Source organism: Cololabis saira, chromosome 1 (genome assembly GCF_033807715.1).
Source record: "Cololabis saira isolate AMF1-May2022 chromosome 1, fColSai1.1, whole genome shotgun sequence".
Lineage (NCBI taxonomy): Eukaryota > Metazoa > Chordata > Actinopteri > Beloniformes > Belonidae > Cololabis > Cololabis saira.
This window is the reverse complement of record NC_084587.1, coordinates 29,850,205-29,872,840: the sequence shown is the minus strand read 5'-3', so window position 1 is coordinate 29,872,840 and position 22,636 is coordinate 29,850,205. Positions and strand designations below refer to the sequence as shown.

The 22,636-nt window shown below is 39.3% G+C and overlaps 1 protein-coding gene across 5 annotated transcripts in view; it reads left to right on the top strand.

The window, feature by feature from the left end:
- Positions 1-21,245, top strand: part of pla2g6 (phospholipase A2, group VI (cytosolic, calcium-independent)) — a 29,467-nt gene extending 8,222 nt beyond the window's left edge. For 2 of the 5 annotated variants that reach the window (XM_061720486.1, XM_061720461.1), the window contains 10 exons: positions 1,844-1,934; positions 2,441-2,604; positions 2,703-2,853; positions 3,374-3,510; positions 4,889-4,966; positions 6,072-6,226; positions 6,310-6,361; positions 6,575-6,690; positions 6,827-6,900; positions 8,849-10,541. In XM_061720486.1, coding sequence (XP_061576470.1) covers positions 1,844-1,934; positions 2,441-2,604; positions 2,703-2,853; positions 3,374-3,510; positions 4,889-4,966; positions 6,072-6,226; positions 6,310-6,361; positions 6,575-6,690; positions 6,827-6,900; positions 8,849-8,996 — 1,166 coding nt within the window. In that variant the 3' untranslated portion in view covers positions 8,997-10,541. Of the gene's footprint in view, positions 1-1,843; positions 1,935-2,440; positions 2,605-2,702; positions 2,854-3,373; positions 3,511-4,888; positions 4,967-6,071; positions 6,227-6,309; positions 6,362-6,574; positions 6,691-6,826; positions 6,901-8,848; positions 10,542-10,807; positions 11,295-18,494; positions 18,624-21,180 lie in introns of those variants that run through there. The other 3 variants (XR_009782557.1, XR_009782556.1, XM_061720477.1) reach the window with 3 other exon arrangements.
- Positions 21,246-22,636: the final 1,391 nt, after the last annotated feature.

Below are 22,636 nucleotides of genomic sequence, written 5' to 3'. Positions count from 1 at the left end.
ATTCCACATAATGATGTACTTTATTTATTTATTTATTTTACTGAACATGAGTTGCATTTTATACATGATTTTGTCTCAAAGAATCGTAAACCTGGGGCCTCATTTATAAAAGAGTGCGTAGGATTCATACTAAAAGTGTACATATGCTCAAAAGCCAAAAATGGCGTGCGCACAAAAAAATCCTGATTTATAAAACCGTGTGCACCCACACCTGCACGCAATGTTTGCTTTATAAATCACAGTCCACCTGGAAGTTTGAGCACGTGAATTTGCCTCATATCCCACCCTCTACACGCCCACTTTTTACCATGTATGGTCAATGCAAACTACTTGGTGACTGTATTTGCATATAAATGAACCTGCTGAGCATGCGCAGCGCCTGTCTGCAGGCTGTTTCTGCTGTGCGTCAGGATGAATGAGTCGTGTCGAGCCACCGTGCCACTAAATTTCACGGAGACTGAGATCGAGATGTTTTGGATGAGGTGGAGGCCAGGAAAAAGACATTATTTGGTGGTAACAGTAATGACATCACTAACAAAAATAAAGCGAGTGAGTTACCTGTCTGATTTCTGGCCGCGGGAGCGCGCACAGCAGCCCGTTGAGCAATAGCGCTGAAATGTCAGATTTTCAGATTATGAAGCCCAAGAATGAGATCAAATCATATTTAGGCAGAAACAACCTTTCATTAACTGTATTTGGCCTTCAATCAATTTTTTGGCAGGTGAAAAGACTCATTTTCAGGGGAGAAATCAGATTCTGGCAGGCAATCACTTTTTGGCACGACACCTGCATGGCGTGTCCTGCACCGCGGACACGCCGTGCAGGTAGGATGATTTGACAGATGAAAATATCCCGTCAGATCACGCTTCCACATAGACATCAACATTTATCTATGTGGAAGCGTGATCTGACGGGGTATTTTCATCCGTCAAATCATCCTACCTGCCAATATCTATGTGGGAGCGTGATTTGACGTTTTTTTTTCTTCCGCCGAAGCGTCGTACCGATAGATCTATGTGAAGCACATTCTGACTTCCTGCTGTTAAATCGTCTATTTGCATGAAAAAGCCTTTGAAAAAAAAGAAACTGAGATAAAAGAAACGGGGATCGTACGGTAGTATTTTTTGCCGAGGTAGGACAAATCGGCAGAACACCGGCTTGGGTGTACATGGATCTATAAGTCTGATATGTGATGACATGAATCTGGCTTCATTTCACCACCTACCGCCTGCGTCGCCAGTTCCCCATATCTTCAAAATGTTCATGCGCAAGGGTCGGGGTTGGCGTAGACATACGCACATTTTTCAGTTGGTTTTTTTTTTTTTAAATCCCAAAATTTGCGTAGCCGTCTTTCAAGCCCTGTTTTGTGCGCATGCAAGCTTTATAAATGAAGCCCCTGGTCTTTAGCAATGTTTTAACATTTTTCATTCAAATTGCTCAATACTTTGTCAGAAAGAGTTGCAGTAAAAATATTGGCACTTGTTCTTTGAGAAACATGGGAGAGGTATAAGGTCAAGCCTGGGTCATTATAAAAAAGAAAAAAAGTTGTAAAGCAGTAATATTGTTTTCCCAGGCAGTTTTTTCACAAGCAGCATACTGAGGCTGAGGGTTGCTGTGGTGATGGTAACGGTGAAACAAAGCAAATATTGTTTCGTAAGACGTTCTTTTTCCAGACAGCGAAACAATACTTACTGTAGACTCTTTGTAAACTTTCAGTATGACTTGCATAAGACCCATTACCCTTTTCTCATTTTTATTTTTATTTTTTATTATTATACTTTCATGCTCAACTTTGGTATCCTGTCCATGTCCTGTCTCAGTAACCTTTGTGGTGGGCTTGCAGGGTTTGAGGACATCATGCATATTGGTGCTGCAGTGGGTGCTATGCACAGAGGCCCATCTGAAATTGACGGCCCCAAAATAGAGAAAAAGAAGTGAGTATGAGAACATTATTCGGAAGGAAACAAGGAATGTAGAGAGAATATTGCATACTTGTGGAACTTGGCAAAAAGAGGACAGTCTAAAAAAAATGTAATAAAAGATGACAATTCATCAGACTCACTTGGTGGTTATTTTTTATTACAGTATTTAGACACTGGTAGAAGGCCTGAATTGACATAAGTCGACATCAGAGTAAGTAAATATTTATAAGGCATGGCGATTTTGGTAAAAAGAAAAAAATGTAATGTTATGATGCTGCGCAAATATTTTTTTTTTCTTTTAAATAAAAGGATTGTGGATGACTTTATTTATTTGTTATGTACAATTCAATATATTTGTTTTGTCCTTCTTCTGGAAGTTTGTGTATAGCAGTCAAAACAACTTAATGATTTCATTCATATGTCTATGTATTTTGCAGGTTTGACAATATCATAGCACTTGGATGCGCAAATCATTTCCAGTATGTGGTCTGAATTTTTCTTTCTGTTGTGTCCTGCAGGATGGACAGGTTGCTGTGTCTGGATGGTGGAGGGATTAAGGGCCTGGTGCTGATCCAGATGTTGATCGCCCTGGAGAAAGAGGCAGGCCGACCCACCAGAGAGCTCTTCGACTGGATAGCTGGAACAAGCACAGGGGGCATCCTTGCCCTTGCCATAATCCATGGTGGGTTTTTGTTTTACTTTTACCCTTCTTCCTGTTTTTTTTGTTCTTTTTTATCTCAATGATGCCACTAGAGTAGTAATGGTGTCTCTTCTGTGTAGGTAAGTCCATGGAGTACTTGCGCTGCCTGTACTTTAGGATGAAAGAGCAGGTTTTCAAAGGGTCAAGACCATATGAATCAGCGCCGCTGGAGGACTTCCTGAAGAAAGAATTTGGGGAAAACACAAAGATGACAGATGTCCGATACCCTAGGTAAGAGTTTGTGTCAAAATATTACTAAATACAAAATAGTACTAGGCCAGAGCCAGAAAAATGAAGAGAAGTGCTTGGAATAAAGACACTGAACACATGCTCTTCTCAGAACAGTTAATGATGAAAACACTGTGTTGTCTCTGAAATATGCAACCATAAAAGATAAAAGTCTGAACCGATCCAGGAGTTGATCAATAAGTTCCCACAAAAGAGCATTTATTTGTTTTCCACCGTTTTTGCAATTGGCATCTGTGTATGTAGACATTCTCTCTCTCTCTTTTTTTTTTTTTACTTTCCTTACTCGTTACTCTTTAGTCTTGGGCAGGGGAATTCTTTACTACTTAAAAATATGTGCAGCTATAGCATTGAAATACTTTGGTGCATTTCCTGGTTTCCCAGCTTTAAATATGATTTCATGTCTCTTTTTTTTTTCTATAAATAAGCACACATGTCAAAAGACCACCTGTCCTTTCTTCAGTTTTCACTTTCTGTTTCCACTCACATGTTTCTCTCTGAACAGGGTGATGGTAACCAGTGTTCTAGCTGACAGACATCCAGGTGAGCTACATATCTTCAGGAACTACGACCCCTCATCCATCTCCAGAGAGCCCCCATATGCCACCACTGCCACCTTCAAGCCTCTTACCATCCCACAAGGTACTTCAAGAATTGGCCATCAGGCTTGTTGAGCTGCTGCATTAGTCTTCATGTGGGGCTTTTCTACCAAAGCGAATCCGGTGTTAGTTCGGTGCTAGTGCCAGACTTAGCACCAGCTTTTTGCTTTTCGACTGCCGGCTGTGAAGAACATTGGTGCCATGCTGGCCCCCAAACCTTGCTGGGCCAGATGCAAGACGCACTACCAAACAAAACTATGAACCGCCATATTTAAACAACCTCTGTGCTTTTAAAATGTATATAAGCAGGCAATTCTGGATGCATTCTTACTGATTTTACCGTGCAGTCTAAAATATGCTCACTATACAGCAGAAACATGACTCTAAAAAGACTTGCTTTGGTCCTGATATGTAAACGCTGATGATGATCAACTTGGATGAAGTAAATATTGGACCCCAGACAAAAGAAAAGCAAAACTCTGAATTTGCAGCGAGGGGCAGGTGTTTCCATTGAACAGTGTTTTTCTTTTTATAAGCTTAACTCACCTCGTTCTCTCTCAGTATCTTTGTAAGTCTCCGTATCTCCTCCTGCGATGCTTCTCTTCAAAACTAAGAAAAAGGAGATCTTGACGTTGAAGGACAAAAACATCTTTAGACTTTGAGAAATGATTGCGATTGATGCTACTGCTGTTGCGTAAATAGTTAACTGAGTATGAGGACAAGGGATGATCATTCAAATGGTTATTCAGAGGCAAAGCTCTCATGTAATGCATAATGATTAAGTAGTTTTATATCACAACTACTTCGTATTGAGGCCAAAACAGCTCAAAACAAGATTTTGATGAATTTATATTGACCACAAGACGTGCAGATTTAAAAAAGGCATTTCCATTACACTTTTGCAATAAACCGGATCATTGACATATTGGAAAAACCAACTTATGAAATCGTAAAAAGGGTTGGTTTATTTTCAATATTTGGCTTTTTTTTTTAATTAGAGGTGTTTCCATTACTGCTTTTTCTTTGCAATATTTAGGTTTGGCACAAATCTAGGGGTAAAGGAGATGCAACTAGTGCTGTTATCCTGAGGGATGGAAAAGCAAGCCAGTTCTCTGAAGAGCCTGTTTGGAACTGGCTCTGGCACCGGCTTGGCACCAGCCCTGATTCTGAGTTGGTCGAAAAGCCCCAACTTTGTTTGTTTGGTCTTAAAGAATGTGAAAGGCATTGATAAAACCACTGGATCGTGCCAAAGTGAGAAGCTCTCCTGCTGACAGTGGATTTGAGCTCATCAAAGAGGCGATCCAACATGAACTCCACAATCCATTTGGACACAAAGTGTATATCTGAATTTTTATGGCATCACATTCATGAAGACGTACAGCTGCTGTATTGTTTGAGTGCCAGCCATGTTGTTGTTACAGGATGGGAGGATGAGGATGTGTTGATAGTAGGATACACAGAGGAACCACCCAGAAAGCGTAGGAAGGTGACAGATGAAGGTGTGTGGACATATGTGGACAAACTTCCTCCAAAGAAGACCCTAGACAATATTAAATATGCACATCTGTAGATAGAATGTCAATTTGAATCTTTTTGATTTATTTACTTCATTATTTATTTAGCTTTTTCCCCTCGTTTTTAACTATTAGATTAAAAAAAAACCTATTGGTGGTTTCAATAATCCTACTTTTTCCTTTTTTTAAACTGAATTTCAGTAACCACATTAAACTATATTCAAACACTGTCATTGCTCTGAGTTATGCTGCAGTAGCTTGTAGGTTCCATATTTCAAAGTGGATGTCAAAGGTTTTAGAAAATACTTAAATCAAAGGCTTATTTTGAAATAATAATTCCATATTTTTCTTACCATTTACCTCCCATGAAATTTGTAAAACCATTATGAATTATTGTCATACATAAATGAGAAAATGCCGCTCTTTGCAAAAAAATATTTTTTTGCTCTACTGTTTCTGCAGGATAATGAAAACAATAAAAAGAAAACGTATAAAATATTTTCACCAAATATAACTTCTATCTTCCAATCCTAACAAACAAAACAAAAAAAACCTACTAATCCCAATGTTTGCATGATCAAATATTATCTCATCCAAAGTACCTTTTTATGATTATCTTTTCTTTTTTTTAAAGGTATAGTTGCATTTAAAAAAAGGGATTCAGCAGTCCAGTGAGTAAGTTTTAGGGATAACTTGTAATCCTAATTCCAGCCTCCCATCCCATTTTGCCTCTTACTGTATGTGTGTAGACAAAAAAAAAAAACAGTGGCTGGGAAAAACGAGAGACGTCTGCTTTTTAGCGAGTAGCCCTTCTGGGCTGGTGTAGTTGCATGGCTGCCACTAAGCAGAGGGGAGAAGAATTGGAAACTGTGGATCTTTGAGTAGAAACTACTTGTTGGTGTAATGAAACTTGGTCATTCTTATTTTAATACAATTCTGCAGCAGTGAAAATAAAATCACATATATGATATTAAACATCTCTCAATAGCTGAGCCCAAATGTTCTACACTGGAACCAACGTTCCTGTGCACAGATTCAAAGTTTCAGATCTTCTTTTTTGTCTTACTGAGATTTTTGTCTTGAAAACCAGAGCAACTTGTGTGGAGAGCTGCACGCTCCAGCGGTGCTGCTCCAACCTACTTCCGGCCAATGGGCCGCTTTCTGGATGGAGGGTTGCTGGCCAATAACCCAACACTCGACGCCATGTCGGAAATCCATCAGTTCAACAAAGCCTTAAAAGATGAGGTAAGCCATTTTTTCATGTCTTCTTTCTGTAGTTTGGGCACATTCAACTGCCAACCCTGCTGTTTTTTTTTTTTTTTTTTCAGGGCCACAAGGAGGACATCAAGAAGTTGGGTATAGTTGTATCTCTTGGTACAGGTAGGCCTGTAAACTATATTTGAACATATTAAGTGATGCATCTCATTTTAAAAGTCAGGGTCCATGTTGTGCATCCATCCTTGGCTTGTATGTTTTATATAGATGGATAGATATGTTTTTGTTTGGCATGAATGTATGATGAGATGCTCTATCTGGTGATAACGTTTTAAATAATGGGATAAAAACTTGTGTTCATATACACAATTTTTTCAGGAAAACCCCCACAGGTGGTGGTGAGCTCTGTGGATGTTTTTCGGCCCTCCAACCCTCTGGAGCTGGCCAAGAGTTTCGTAGGAGCAAAGGAACTGGGCAAAATGCTTGTAGACTGTGTGAGTACACCACTTTTTGTTTACTACAGGGTTACTGGATTCTGGCATATTAATGGCTTACCAGAGCATTTCTGTTTGTTTTTTTTTTTTTAATATGCTTTTTCCCATCCTATTTTGATCCACGCTGACCTGACAGTGCACGGACTCTGATGGCTGTGCGGTGGACCGGGCCAGTGCCTGGTGTGAAATGATCGACACCATCTACCGCAGGTAAGCCAAGCTGAGCTGATTTTCTTTTCTTTCCTTTTTTGGAGGGGGGGGGGGGGGGGTTGTCATCCTTTCTCTCCTGCTATATCTCTCTGTCATAGCTTTCAATCTGATTAAATCTATCATCTTTCTGTGGCCGTCATCATTACTTTAGCCACTTCTTGTTTTCAAGTTCTTTCACGGCAGAATTTTAAACCACTTGTATGTCTGAAGTGACTTCTTTAATCTTCCCCGACACCAAGCAGGCAAATACTGTAGGTCTGCAGTATTCAGGTGTTAGACATTAATTATAGTCATCAGTGAAAGAAGACACAACTGATTGGCGTCAGACTTGGTTGAGAGGACAGGACACTAGTGATATATACATCGGTTTAAAAGCAGAAGAGTACGATAATTCATAAAACCGAACCTCGAAGCAGAGGTGGTGTTTTCTGAGGCGGCATGAAGCAAGTGTGCACTGGTGTAATATGAGTGTTTTAGAGTGGTTTAGTGATGGCTTCAGCCTGACGTGGTGCAGATGGGACTGTCTCTTGTAGTTTGCTGTACACCCAGTTAAATTAATCATTAATTCTGGATGTAGTTTTCTGAGCCAGGAAGAACATACTCATGATTGTCGAGCACCTAAAATCTGATTTCAAAATGAGCTACTGAATGCTTCTTTTTCTTTTGGATTATTGCGGTCATTTAAAACACTTAAGATGTGACGTATTGATGCCACATGGCCACTTTGCAACAGTCAACAGCTCATAAGCTGTGAACAGCTTGTGATAAATCTTTAGTGAACGAGTTACCTTAACAAGTTACAAGTGAATTATGGAATAAAGGAGGAAATCCTGCAAAACCTTAACCTTTTATTCTGCTTTTCATAGTGTTTGTTCTTAAAAGGAACCCTGGTTATTAAGACATGTAGTCCCTAATTAGCCACAATTGTTCTCTTATACTAAAATATGTTGTTAGAAACACATAAAATAATCTAATTGCTTTAAAAATCTACAATGTTTATCACATATTTTGACCTGCGGGAGGCGCCATGTTTTACCTGCGCAATGGATTCTGGGGGCGATGACGTAGAGCGGTGGCTCTGGGAAGATAAGCCGCGTTAGTTTAACTGCGACAGGTATCCAAAACATAGATGAGCAGCATCTCCCGGCCGTGGAGGCTGACGAGGGAGCCCATAAGACGTCTCGGTTCAGGCAAACTGGATCAAAGTTCTGTGATGCACGGGAGATCTGCAAAAATGATCAATGTCGTGCACATCTTACCAGTGCATTAGGCTCCTGCGTAGACGGCGTAGCCTACGGCGTAGACGGCGTAGCCTACGGCGTAGACGGCGTAGCCGGGGCTTTAGAGCCTGCAGCGCACCGCCATCCGCTCTCCGCTCTTGCCGCCGCCGGGTTGGAGACGCCGGTGGGCAATATGCACGTTTGGGTGGGCATAGCCCACCCCTGCCCCCCCCTAAAACCGGCTTCGGTGCTGATGACAGACCAGAGGCTGAGGGGACGAAACGGAAGGCGCAGACTTTGCTTCAAATAGGCAAGAACATCTTTATTTAATTTAATGACACCAGATCTGGCTGGGGTTTTTATTGTAGCATCGGCTATCTGCTAGTTGAAACGTGTGGTCGGTTAGTCTATCTGAGTTTTATGGTGTCGTCACCTGTTTAGCTGTGTTTTGATCTGTTTCTGGGTGTCAAAACAGTGTACGGGGGCCAGCAGGAGCCACCGTGTGACGTTACTACCCAGAATGTAAACAACAATGGCGACCTACATGTTAAATTATATTTTCAAATTTTATAAAAACGAAGACATCAACAAGGTTTTTTATATCACATTGTTATAATTGATACCAACATTTATCTTTTAAGACCTACATGTCTTAATAGCCAGGGTTCCTTTTAATAAGTGGCCATGAAGCTTCCCAGAAATCACTGTGTATAATGCGTTTTCCACAGACTGAGTCCACAACTGTCTCAGGAGGTGATGCTGGATGAAGTGAGTGATGCAATCCTCGTGGACATGTTGTGGGAAACCCAGATGTACCTGTACGAGAAGAGGGAGATCCTCCAGTCTCTGGCAAAGTCTTTGCTGCAACAAAACTAAAAGCACAAGAAAATCCCCAAATAGAGGCTGCAAGAATTAGAAGTGGACAAGATACTAAGATTAGTGAGTCATGTGTTTAAGACTGTTATATAACTGTTTGTGTGTGTGTGTGTGTCTGTGTGTGTGTGTTTTCTTATATAAATAATAGCAAATTGTCTTTAACTTGTCAACTCAATTGAGTGCTCAGTTGTAGATAGAAAATCCCTGACACTTCGCACAGGAAATAACTGAAAACGGACTTATTGAAGAGCGAGTATGTAGCATTATGTGACCTCATGACTGATCTTTTCACTTGCTTACATTTTGTATATGAACCAGTGAAGAATAGTTCATTGATCTGTAAATACTGAGGATCTGAAATGGAATCAAGTTAATTAAACAATAATGGGGAAAAACCAAACAAAAGCCGACAAAGTAGCTAGAGATGCACCGATTAACAGGACACAGATGAGAATTTGCAGATTTTCAGCTTGACTACAGGTTAACAGGCCTACAGGTCACCTTCACTTTTTTTATTTTTTTATTTTGAATTAATACATTTTTACAATTACATTCTGGTCCCTTTTGCGCATGCCCACCATAATGCATGTAGCACATTGAAACCGTGAGCTCCAGACCCCACGTGACCTGTACAGTGCCATTGTGGCAGGAACGAGAACAGCTTGTGCAAATTAAAAGTCATGGTGCAATTATAAATCTTGGAGTGTCTGCGTTCCCTGCGCGTTACAACCCAAAGGATATTGAAAACTATGTTGCTAAAATTGAAAGACTCAATATTACTGACCCTTACAATGCTCTGGGAGTACTTTTTAAAATCTTTAATATATTGTTATTACAGCGAAATATTCTTTTTCACATATTGTTTAGGTGATGAAATCAGAGATGAGAGCTGCGTTTAGGTGACGCCTTGTGTCCAAGCTTCATAGCATGACGATGACTGATGAGGAAGTGCTGATGGGTAACCATTGGCTAAGCAGACTACAAAACAAAAAGCTTCACCCCATAATATAAATACCTTTACTGCTTTGCATAAATTCATCTGAAGTGGTATTAGTCTTATTGGATGTGAAATCTAGTAAGGGAAACCAATACAGTTCTTTGAATCGGTATTTAAATATGTTTATTTCTGATGCAAACTTGCACATTTTAATATGCAATTCAATAAGGGTAAATTTATATAAAGCCACAGCATTTAATAAAGAATATCAATGTCAATTCTTGTCTTTGGAAAATGTTGATGAAATGTTTTGATCCACTTCAGTTGCTGATGACAGTACTAAAGTTACTGTTACTAAAACCCCACAGTTGGATGAGCTTCAGAGAAGGTTCAGCAACACTGAAGAGAAGCTACAGTCCACTCTGGCCAGTTATTGATCACAAGCAAGTTATAGCCTGCTGTTTCAATAATAATAATTATAATTAATAATAATTTAAAAAATGCATACATGGCAGCAAAAAGTATATAACTGCTATCACGGATTTTACAGTAAATAAATAATAAAAGCCATGATGTAAAAAAAGATAGAACTTTGAATATAAAAATACAATTATTAAAAAAATAAAAAAAATCGGAACCAGCAAAATTGGTATCGGCAGGTCACACTCTGAAAAATCTGTAATTGGAATCAGCCAAGAAAATTGCAAATGGTGCATCTCTAAAACTAACGTCATCGACTGTCATCCTCTCACTCCCCAATGTGCTGGACAGGCGATGGTCTAAACTTGTATGTGTTTATACCAGTAGGACGGAGTAAAACTGCAACTCTCCTCCTACTTCCCTCTTCACATGTTTCTCTTTTTCACCTATGTAGCTACAAAACCACACCAGATACAGACGTTTGCCCCAAGGCCTTATGATCAAAGCGACCCTGCCATACCACCTGGACGTCTGCGTTACTTTGTAGTGCAGTTTGGGGATAATGAACCAGCTATGTGTCCGTACCATATCCCCCTTTCATCATGACATTTTCATGCCTTTGTAAGTTATTTATACTGACTTTAAGACAATATTTAGCCTAACACCTTACTCATAACTTGCAGAATTTGCTCAGTGAAACCTTGTGTCTACTGTTACTGTTTGTTCATATTACTGCACTTGATAACAGCTGAAGTGAAAACTTACTTGAAACGCAAAGGAATATAAAACCTTCTGCTAATTGCACAACAAAAACAAGCGATGACTAATTGTTTTCTACTTTTTTTGTATCTGAATTATTTAATTTAATGTATTCAGGTATTGTAATAAAATATAATAATGACTCCATATGTTTCTATGACTGAGTTTATTTTTTGTTTAATAAAGTGCAGTAAAATTCTTTCTTTATATCTCATTCATCATTCTGGTTGTTTTTTCTTTTCTAAAGAGAAATTCAGTCAAAAGCAAAGCTAACCATTCATGAATAAGTTGAAAGTGTAAAAACTAATTAAACAAATGACCATTCATATCGTGGTGTTTTGGTTTTAGGTGCTTTTGTGGTCTAGATTGGTAGAGAAACATTTGTATTTGAAAAGACTGAAAAAGGTCTTTAGTGTCATTATAAAAATGCTGTTTGTGGTTTAACTGTTGTTCCGTCTAGTATCAAAGAGAAATGAAATATTACCACTATGATACTGATCCACAAAGCTCAGGTGGTGGTGACTTTGCAGATCAGTTTTTATTTCATCATTTTAAGTTTCTTCAGCAATTGAAAAATAAAAGGCCAGTTGCACTGGTTTATCAGAGGGCTAGACTTTAATCTGGTGTTAAACCCCCATGAGAGGTAAGACACTCACCTGACCTAAACAAGTGGCACTGTCATGTTTGCGGTTTAACTTGCAGCTGAATGTGAGCTTGATCTATAGCTATACAATGTTGTATGTGAGCAACAGTATATAAATAAACTAACCTTTCCTTGATTAATCTCCTTTCCTTTACTTAAAACTGATACAGGTACGTTTTTAACAAGAGGAAACGTGTGTCTCCTCCCAGTCCACTAATTTAGTTAAAGCATCACAGAGGAGCACTTTTAAGGAAATTGTCATTTTTAAGTTGATTAGAAGTAATGTTTGCTTACTTTTATGAGATGTTGTCTAGTTCATGCAGTCTCGCATTTCTACAATTAATAAAACCTACCCAAAATAACTTTGGACCCCTGCAAGCACCTAAAACCAAAACACCATGATATGAATGGTCATTTGTTTAATTAGTTTTTACACTACATCTCTTGAAAATATAACTTTTCAGGACTACATCAAAATGCGCGTCTCAATCCTGCAACGATGCGCATTACTTTTCTCAGTCAAAAGCGTTACCGTGGCGATGATAGACTCCAAAAAGCGAGCCCCCCCCTTCATCTGATTGGTCTGATTTGATAGTTCCTACTTTCTGCCATAACTTTTGAATGGTTTGACATAAAGAGTCGTGGGTGGTGTCATTGGATTTGGTTTTGAGTCCTTAACCTTCATTAGTGTAAATTGCCTCCGCCCCTTCTTCTGATTGGTCAATATTTGATAGTTCCTATTTTCTGCCATAACTTTTGAATGGTTTGACATAGAGAGTCTGTTTTTTTTATGTTACCAGTTTGAGAAAAGGCTTGGAGGAACAAGAGTGTGTTTCATGGGTGTCTTGTGCAAAACTGTGTAAAAGCTTTTGCTTGCACTTCCAAAAACAAGCAACAATGATCTATTCATTGTTTTCATCAGGATTCTTGATTTCTTCCTGCTCATCCTCTGAAGACTGCTGGAAATTAGCACTGATCTGAGATCAGTGAAATTAGCAAAATGCAAAGAGTAAGAACTGAAATTAGTTTTAAACATCATATAGAAACCTGTGAAGCAGATGCTTTGATTCAAAACAAACTTGCACATGGGAGCCATGTGGGATTCAGTTTAGTTTACACAACCTGTAATCCAGTGTATTATCCCTTCAAATATGGGATATCACGCAGCTTCTTGATCCTTGTAAGAGTGGGTGTTTGTGCACTGGGGACTCTCGCCCAGCAAAGCCTGCTCAGTCTTCACATAAAAGCGGTCAGATTAGTCCAGACATAGGCGCCGAATTATGTTTTTGCTGGTGGGTGCTGAATGTCATGTAGTGTAGTGTAGCATTTCAGCAACGTAGATTTAACAGCGGTAACGGACATGAACGCCGCACGCACACACACACAGACACACACAAATAATAATCAAATTCTAAACAAATTCGGGTGTTCATCTGAGGAAAAATGAGGCTATTTTTCATAACCAAGATCATTCTTTCTTCCATCTTGATCGTTTCTAATCTACAACAGTATATTGAATTTTTTTTAATTTCACCGTGCGCCCTGTGACGGCATCTGGGCGGTGTCCAATAGGAGAGAAGGTGGAGGGAGAAAAAAAAGTTGCAGCTTGTAGATCAGAGACGATCAACATGGAAGAAAGAATGATCTTGGCTGTGAGTCTGTGAGGAGCTGTGGGATGAGACTGCAGGACTATCGGGACATCAATAAAAAGGGACAAAAGTGGAGAGAAATCTCCCAGAATTTGGACACACCTGGTGTGTTTAAAAGTGGTAGAAATGTGATATACTTTTGCTCTTTTAACAATAAAATGTTAATTTAAAATAAAATATAGCATTTCCATGCCTCATCTGGGGATCAATTGAATCATTGATCAATATATGGTTATGAAAAGACCACGTGTCAATACTTTTGCAAACTGAAGCACTACAGGTCCGCTAAAATGACTGACATGAGCTAAAAAAAACAACATAGTTCAGAAAGGTTTTTTAATAAAATATGATTCAGCCTGACCTGGCCATCATGGAGCTCCCGAACGAGCCTGTATTCCCCCAAATCCTGTCTTCATGAGGATTTCATGATGGACCCATCCCCTCCTTGCTGCTGCTGCTCGTCTCCTCCTCCTCCTCAGAAGAACTAAAGCCAGGGCTTTTCTTTGAATCAGGGACACATGCATTTTGCAAACCGAGCTGTAGCTACTGTACGTCCAAATGAGTGGGAAAACGGCGCCAGACCGGAAAAACTTTTTTTCAGTCGCCAAGCAACTTGCAACAAATGTGTACACAGGTGTATGCGCGCAGGCTCTGCGTCACTCAGACCCTGCGCTCTTGCGCAGCGGCAGTACATACACTTGAATGGGAAAGCCGGCGGCGGCTGTGCGCCCTTTATTTGAAAACCGCTTTAGCCAATCAGTGATTGTTGACATGGGGGCTCCCCTACTCGGCTCTCCCCGTGGGTGCTCGGCCATCTCCGTGGGTGCTCGGGCCCCGAAGCACCCACGGTTCCGGCGCCTATGGTCCAGAACAAGATACTAATCACATAATTAGACCAAGGTGGAGGGGGAGGGGATTTGTGCAGCAGCCAACTGTGCCTCAGTGCTTCCTTTGCATATGCCTCCTACAGACCGACTTCATATAATGAGGCTTCAGCAACTATGTAAGGCCCTCTGGTCCCCCAAAACACACTTCCCTCCTGTTTGTTCACCTCCACAAAATATTAGCACAAGGATATAATAGAAGATTCAAATTTGGGATAATGTTTGGAATGATGGGAGAAACAATATGGGCTTTATCTATGTTTAGTATGATGCCCACCTTGACTGCAGAACCTGGCAGCTATTAACAAGTTTAAGAGCAGTGCATGTTGGGAAAGAGCAAACACAATTCAGAGATGGGGAAAGCAAATTCACACATAATAAAGGTAAAAGCAATTAAAAATTATTTAAAAATAGATAAATAAGGAAAACTAAAACAAATGCAATAAATGGATTGAACTACATGCATTTTTGTGTATTCATTTGTCTTTAGATTACACACTTTTAACTCACTCATTTATCATTTCATCAATTGTTCCTAAGGATTTATTAATTGATTTCATATTTAAAAAATTGTAAAAATAAATAAAATAAAATAAAAATCTTTTTTTTGCTGTGAGCTTTGGTCCTCCAGAGGGCAACATTGTCACAGCAGAAGTAACGTGATGTTGCTGTTGCATTTGTTGACCTTTTTACTTCATGCAGATTATATATTTATCAATATCACCAACAATACCCAATATTTTTTACAGGTTTTTATATACCTGTCAATGCATGTTCTCTGCTTTTGGTTTCTGTAATTCATTCAAATTCAACATAAAAATGTGACCAAAGGTTTGATATCCACAACAGGTGTTGTGTCTGTGTGTGTGAACAACCTACTGTATCAAGGTTGAAGACGAGGTTTACCTACAATCAAGCCATAACATTTGTGGAGAACAGGAAGGCCCTACTCACGAGACAAGGCCATACTTATGTGTGTTTGTGTGTGTGTGTGTGTGTGTGTGTGTGTGTGTGTGTGTGTGTGTGTGTGTGTGTGTGTGTGTGTGTGTGTGTGTGTGTGTGTGTGTGTGTGTGTGTGTGTGTGTGTGTGTGTGTGTTGTCTTTACAGTAGAAAAGTGGTTCATGCCTCTAAAGCATTTTATACTTCTTGTTGGTTGTGTGTCAAGTATTATAACATTTCATTCATTAATGAATGAGGAGTTATGCATAGGCAACAAGTCCTGGGGTTGTTAACAATTAAAACTAAAGTAAAAACCTACTACATACAACACACCCACCTGCCCATCAACCGCAGAAGAGCCAATGGCTGTTGAGTATCGGCGGCAGAGGGACCAGAGCGCCGACATCTGTAGCTTGTAGCGTTGGAAGATCCTGAACTCTCAACTCTGATCTGCTTTATAAAGTTTATGCCAAAAATGTTGAACGGTAGAGTACATTCATTTGGTGGTTTAATTAATTCTCTGGTGTTTCTAAATTGTTTATGTTAAAAAAAATTGTTTATGTTTTAACTGAAAATTACCGGCATGCATTTTATACGCCTTCATACAATCCCTGTGAATGAAGAAGCTGTTTTGCTGTGCTCATGAATAATTAAACAGGCTTCACGCTGATTGGTTGTCTGCACTGTGAATATTAGATTGGTTGGTTTACGCCAAATAAGCTTGTCCAAGGTAGGAATTGTCACCATGCAGCGATTCAAGCTGGTTGGAGATCATTTGCACACATCGTACTGACTTTTAAACTGCATGTGAACACCTTAAGCCAGTCAAGTCAATCTGATCAAACCGGATTCATCAACCCGCTTGCAGCACCTAGATAAGCCAGTCGCAACCGCCTTGTTAATGCCATGTGTACGGGGACATGGATATTACAGTCTGCGCATGCTCGAGAATTTCCCCCGGGTGGGGTTTTCCCCCGGGGGAGGGGATTCACCCGGAAGTGAAAGGAGACGACGCGAAGCTGCTCAGTAGTAGCACCCTGGGGTGTCGTTTGACTGCTTCAGGGATGTCGTCAAAATATTTCCTATTCTGACATTTCATATATAAATACTGTATTTTCGCGACCATACGGGCGCCGTGTGGAAAGGCATAGCCTCAGTCTTGTGTCATATCTGTATTTAAAACACACGGCGCACCGACCGAAAAGGCACACACACAAGAACACACACACACACACACACACACACAAGCACAGGAGTGTGCGTATTTAAAAATACAGCGGGAGCAAAACTTTGTTTGATTGTAGGCTACTTTATTTCAGTTTTTACATTAATCAAACCCATTAAGTCTCATCCTCTGTTTCTGCATTAAAGAGCTCCGCTAAATCAGCTGTGCCGGTCCGAATTCCTCGCTGTCAGAGTCACGTTCCGTGCCGTGCGGCGCCTTGGAAATGCACGCTTTTGCAAAAGCTCGCAAAATAATCCCAGCAGACACGTTAGCCCACGCATCAACAATCAATCTGCAAACTGTGGCATAAAAAAAACAAAATAAACAGGACTTATGCATTTACAGTCAGAGCGATGCAGTGCGGTTTTTAATTATATTTTACCCTGGGGTGTCGTGAGATTTTATTCACTTTTGAAAGGTGTCATGACTGAAAAAAGGTTGAGAAAGGCTGTTTTAGACAGATTATTAATAGGAAAGCAGTTAGAATGCACTTTTTCCTTTCCTTGTTGTTGGTAAGCGGAGGTCAACCGGAAGTGGCTCTTTGTTGAAATGGTTACCATGGTTACCTCGGGTACAGCGCCACCTAGCGTCACGGAGTCAGCCATGCTCTGGTTACAGTGGTTTATTCAATCTGATTCAGTCTGATCTCAGAACAGCATGTGTAACAAGTTGATCCAATCTTCTGCATGTCATTATCTGATCAGATCTGCAACCATGTTGAATCGCTGCATGTGTCCTGACCCAATCACAAGACAGTTGAAGGCCTTTAAATGTGACGCTGCATAACAAGATAAATAAATAAACAAAAAAAAAAAAAAGCTGCTAGACGCAATTAACATTCAGAGTGACAACCTTAAATCGGTAATTTTATTCAGAGGTTGATGAAGGGAGTTGAACTATGGCCCAGCCACTGCAGCCACATAACACACCATGTAGGCAGAGATGTTCGGAGGAGGCAGACATTGTTGGACAAGGAACCAGCCAAGTGAGCAGAGCTGCAAGCCTGTCCATCCATATTTTAACACTACATCATGATGCTGGATGCTGTCCATCTCATTTTAAAAACCTCTGTTAAAAAACAGGAGTTAGGGATGCTGCTCCTCCCTCAAAGAAACTCAGTGTGTTCTTAGTCAGCTCCAATTATCTGATGGGGTTCCATCCGCCATGATGCATTAGCAACGGTGACATTTGAAGTTTGAGAAAAGCACTCAACCCATTAAAGGCTGACTTATTAAATACTACACAGTAAACAGTGTTTTATAAGCCTCTGAAACCAAAATGAGTACACCCTCCAATGTGGAATAAAATAATGAACATTTTGAAAATGTTTTCCACACTATAATACCGTTTTGACTGACTTTAAACAGATTTTTTTTTTTATTTATTATTGGGTCAAATAGTTGTGAACAAGTGACAGTATTTAGTGCAAGAAGGATTTAGATGTAATTATTTAAATGTCATATTTGATTACCGTTGTTAAAGTTTTACATTAAAAATAGCAGCAATATTATTATTTTGTTTTTTGTCTTTTGTATTCAACAGTGATTAGACTGTCATGAATCACAGTACAACTGCAAGGTATTACAGTAATAAACTGCTGCAGAAAAGACTCAAACGCTCCAAAGTGTGAGACTGTGGAGCTGGGAGGTAAATCTCTGTTGATACCACACATTTGTCTTTCTTTGCTCGTTCATCGAGACACTTTTAAATCTTAGGTTCACTGATTCCTACATAAATGATTAAGCAAAAGTTAACCAGCTTTAATAGGTTCATTTAAAAAAAAAGGTTACTCCTTCTGTTTTCACTTTATACTTAATTTTCCAAATCATTCATGTATGTCATCAAGTGTTAATAGTTAACACTCCATGTAACCTCTGACGCCAAACACACCCCAACAGATTAATTAAATAAACTGTGTCTCCTAACACTGGAGCGAAGCTTCATCATAGCCTCTGCAATTTGGCCTCTTCTCATCATGCTCAGCCCCTCAAGCTCAGGCTTGTTAAGTGCTTGTGTACGACTTTTCATGACTTCTTCACAGTTGCATGCTGGATGATAATGAGGTCTGATGAAAAGGGGAGCAGAGCCAGGCCACTTCATGTCTCAACAGAAGTGAGAATCTCTGTCGGCCCGCCATCACCTGCTGGCAAGATAGCAAGCTGGCGAGCAGGTAATAACAACCCTGTATAATTCACCCATAAGCACACACAAGTATGCTTCAGTTTGGTTCACTGTGCCAAAAATGAACTTTGGCTTTAGGTTGGGAGTTTTTAGTAAGCGGTATACATTATTAAAAGGCCATTAGTGGCAGGTTTGGATCAAATATGTTATGTTAATTGGGCACACGCATACATTCTTGTGTAACAAACCAGTTGCCTCTCCCTTACAAGTGTCAATCCGTATTGCACTTGCTGATGTGACGTTAGAGTCCTATTGACAAAAAGTACTTGTTACAGTTGAGAACTTGTGTTTTCGGCTATGTTTGCTTATTTTTTTTCCCTGAAAGTTTGAAAAAGCATTACAGTTACATTAGGTATTACAGTTTCTCCTGTTAGACAGAAACAGAGTCACTGAGGTGGAAAACATAGATTTTGTTTGAAGGGTGAAATCTATGGCTGTGGCTCAACTTAATCAAATGCAATGTATGAGTTCTTGGGGATAATTAATATGAGATGAAGGAGAGTAAAAGGCAGAAATAAAGTCCAGGGTATTCTCCACCAGTTGGAAATGTCCAATGTTGCAATTCCCACCCCCAAGTTCAGCTACTGGGTAATCTCAAAAGAACCACCTTCCCACTAAGATCATAGGTTGGTTTACATTAGTGGGACTCTGGGGTAATACTTAGTGGGTTAGAACAGTGACAGGGCCAACTTCCTCCTCTGTCTTTTCAGTCACTGTGTTACCATTACAGCGTAGGATCCAGTGGCCATTCGTAATAATGTAATTTTCAACAGTTTCAACGGTAATGTAAGTGTTTTTGTGATGGTTTCAATGCATCATCAATATAAACAACAAACTAGAACGATGAGCGTAAAATATAAGAATGGTTTCTGCATTTCTGTTTGCCGTGTCTGTGTACATGGTAATGGTGGCACTGACTGAGAAGAGAAGTCTTGGATTTGAAGGGGAACATTAAGTGGGATGAACATTATCTTCTGCCCAAAATGTATCAGTAATGAGTATATACACACACCCACCCAATGTGACTTATCTATTCCAAGACAGGCATTTGTCTCAACACTATAAAAAAATAAAAATAAAAAAATAATTCTTGTTGCAGGGTGGTTCCTGGTAATTGAGACACACCCAGCATTCAAAGCGGTGGCAAAACTTCCCTGAACTGCAGCCAATATAAACCAGTTTAATTTCTGGGGATGAAATCTCTCCACTAGACCATTGTTTATTGTTATTATTATGAGCTTGGTTTCCATGGGGGTCCAGGATACAACCCAGGAGGCAGTCAATGTCTAAGCACTGACCTCCTGAATAGTCATATCAGCGGTGGTGTCTCTACAACAGATGGCCAAGCAAACTGAAATTCCATAACACTTGGTTACAGTAATGTCATTGTTCACCAGCAGCCCATGAAATTAAAAAAGATGGCTATGGAAAAAGAAGAAAAACGAGGGGAAAGGTATATTAGAAAAATTACATAAACATGGAAGAAGATGGGATGGTTGCTGCAATTCTCTTTTCTGTGCTAGCATAGAAAGTGATGGTGGCGATGCATAAGAAGAAAAGATTTGAATCAAAGAAAATTCTTGTTTCAGCACCATTCTTGGTAATTGAGTTGCACAAACCAATGGCTGAGGCCTGTTATAACTAACCTGCTGACAAAAACCTGCCTATAGAAACATTCCTGAAAGAACCCATTTCTGAAAATGATGCTTGCAGTAGAAATGCAACTCAAAAAATGCCAATGTACTATTTATTATTATTATTATTATTATTATTATTATTATTATTATTATTATTATTATTATTATTATTATTATTATTATTATTATTATTATTATTATTATTATTATTATTGATAATAATAATAATAATTCATTTTATTTAGAGGCGCCTTTCAGGTCACCCATGGTCACCTTACAAGTGATACAAACACACATTATATAAAATACAGTTAATACAAAAGCAAAAAATACAATACAAAAAAGCAGCAACAGACAGCATAAAAAAGTGTATTGACCAATAAATAGAACAAACTGGTGTAGTGTAGTGCACAGTGTCCAGTTAGAGTGAATGAGCGAGTTTGAACAGGTGGGTTTTGAGTTGGGTTTTGGGTTATTCATTCATTCTACCATCACAACTGCTGCTACCTCATTGCAACTGGAACTTATGTTACAGATCACAAATGTCTCTCTCTAACTCTTTATTTTTTTATTACTTTATGACTTTATGTAAGGTTACTTCTCCTGATGTGGGTTTTCCTTCAGTAAGATGTGTCTTTTTATGTAAGATGCGTGTTCTTATCCCTTTTCAACGATGTTGGAACATGGAACTTGAATTTCCTGTTTTAAACCTCCTCAAGGGATTAATGGTTGGTTGGGTCTGAGAAAAGGGTCTTAAGTAAGTGGCAACAGGAGCTTTTGCAGCTTTTGGACGGCATGGACAAATTGAACATTTATATAGGTAAAGGGAGAAGTTCCTTTGCTTTTTTGTGTTGGCATTGCTGAAGATACAGTCATTTGTACTTAATGAAGCTGTTTTTACTTTTACAGGTTCCATTTTTGGCTCCAACTTCACAGCAGTAGTATGAATGGAGCTATCTGTAATATACCATACCATAATTTGTCCAGATGACAGAAGTGTACTCTGGCTGAATTTTACTACCATTAAAATCCAAAAAGTTGTTAAAGTTGTCTTTATAAACAGCGGTTTTACACAGTTGTCAATAAAAATCCAACTGAAGGGCAATGCAATACACCAGTTGCAAGCCAATTTGAGTTCTTATTTAATTCATTTTTTATCTTCAGTGAAAATATAATCAGGAAAGAGGCCCATGAAACTAAGATGTACCATGATGAGAACCTCAGAGAGCTTTGGTTTGCATGATTCAAATTAAGCATGAGAGGAAGATTTGTGTAAAATTAGTTACTATGTAAATTAAAGCAAATTATTTACTTATTTTACCATTAAATACACTTTCAGTCATTTTTTATCTGCAACATCTGAACCCTGGTGCATTATGCATGATTCACATGGCAGTGTTGCATATGTCATCGGTGTATGTCTCGATTAACTTTGAATGGGGTGATGTCATTTGTTACTGATATTAATTTAGGTTTGCATGCATTGCATTACTGGAACTCCCTCCATTAAAGTTGGGGGATTTTCAACTTTTACTGTGTCCGTGATGGGTCAGCCAATCAAGATGCGGTTGTGCAGCTAGAGCCTAGCCGATGAAGTCTTAGAAAGCGGGTCGTTTTGAATAACATCGGCGGACAATTGGAGAAAAACTCTTCATCGCAATCGGATATTTACCTCTCTGCCTGTATTTTTGACGGACAGAATGCACTGAAAAACAAGGGCTGGTAGATTCACTGTGGAAAGCATAGATAATACCATGCCATGACGGCAGGTTTGGGACAACACACGCTGACATTTCTTGCTGCAATGCTGCTGGGTGAATCCAGTGTTAAGGTCTGATGTTGGTAGAGATTCACAGTCATCCAGGTCATAGTAATCCTAAATGCCTAAGTAGGGAATTGTGCAAAACCAATATATGGCAATAAAAAACCTGTAATGGAAATGCCTTAAATAAAAAAAAAAAACTCAGATTTTGCTAAGACCTTTTTACGCTTTCATGAGGTGTTTTTTTTCGGACATGCCAGTAGTCCACATAGATGCAAAAGTATAATAGAAACACTTTTCTTGTATTTGCACATTTCCGGAACTACTGGATGTGACATAGTCAGTCATATGACCAGACTATATGACCATTTGAATGAACATCTACTGCCTTTGTCTTCTGTTGACTACTTTCGCAACAGTAGCAATAATTCAACTGGTCAAAAACTAAAGATGTTTTTCTGTCCATCTTCTTCAAAGTCAAGTTCTTCTACTTCTTTGTTTTGAAGAGAAGTCTTGCAGGACAATATTGTAAGAAAGTTTTGCCCATTAAAAGAAGTCTCTGGAGAATTATGCACGTTCACAAAACTTTTCAGTGGAAGCACC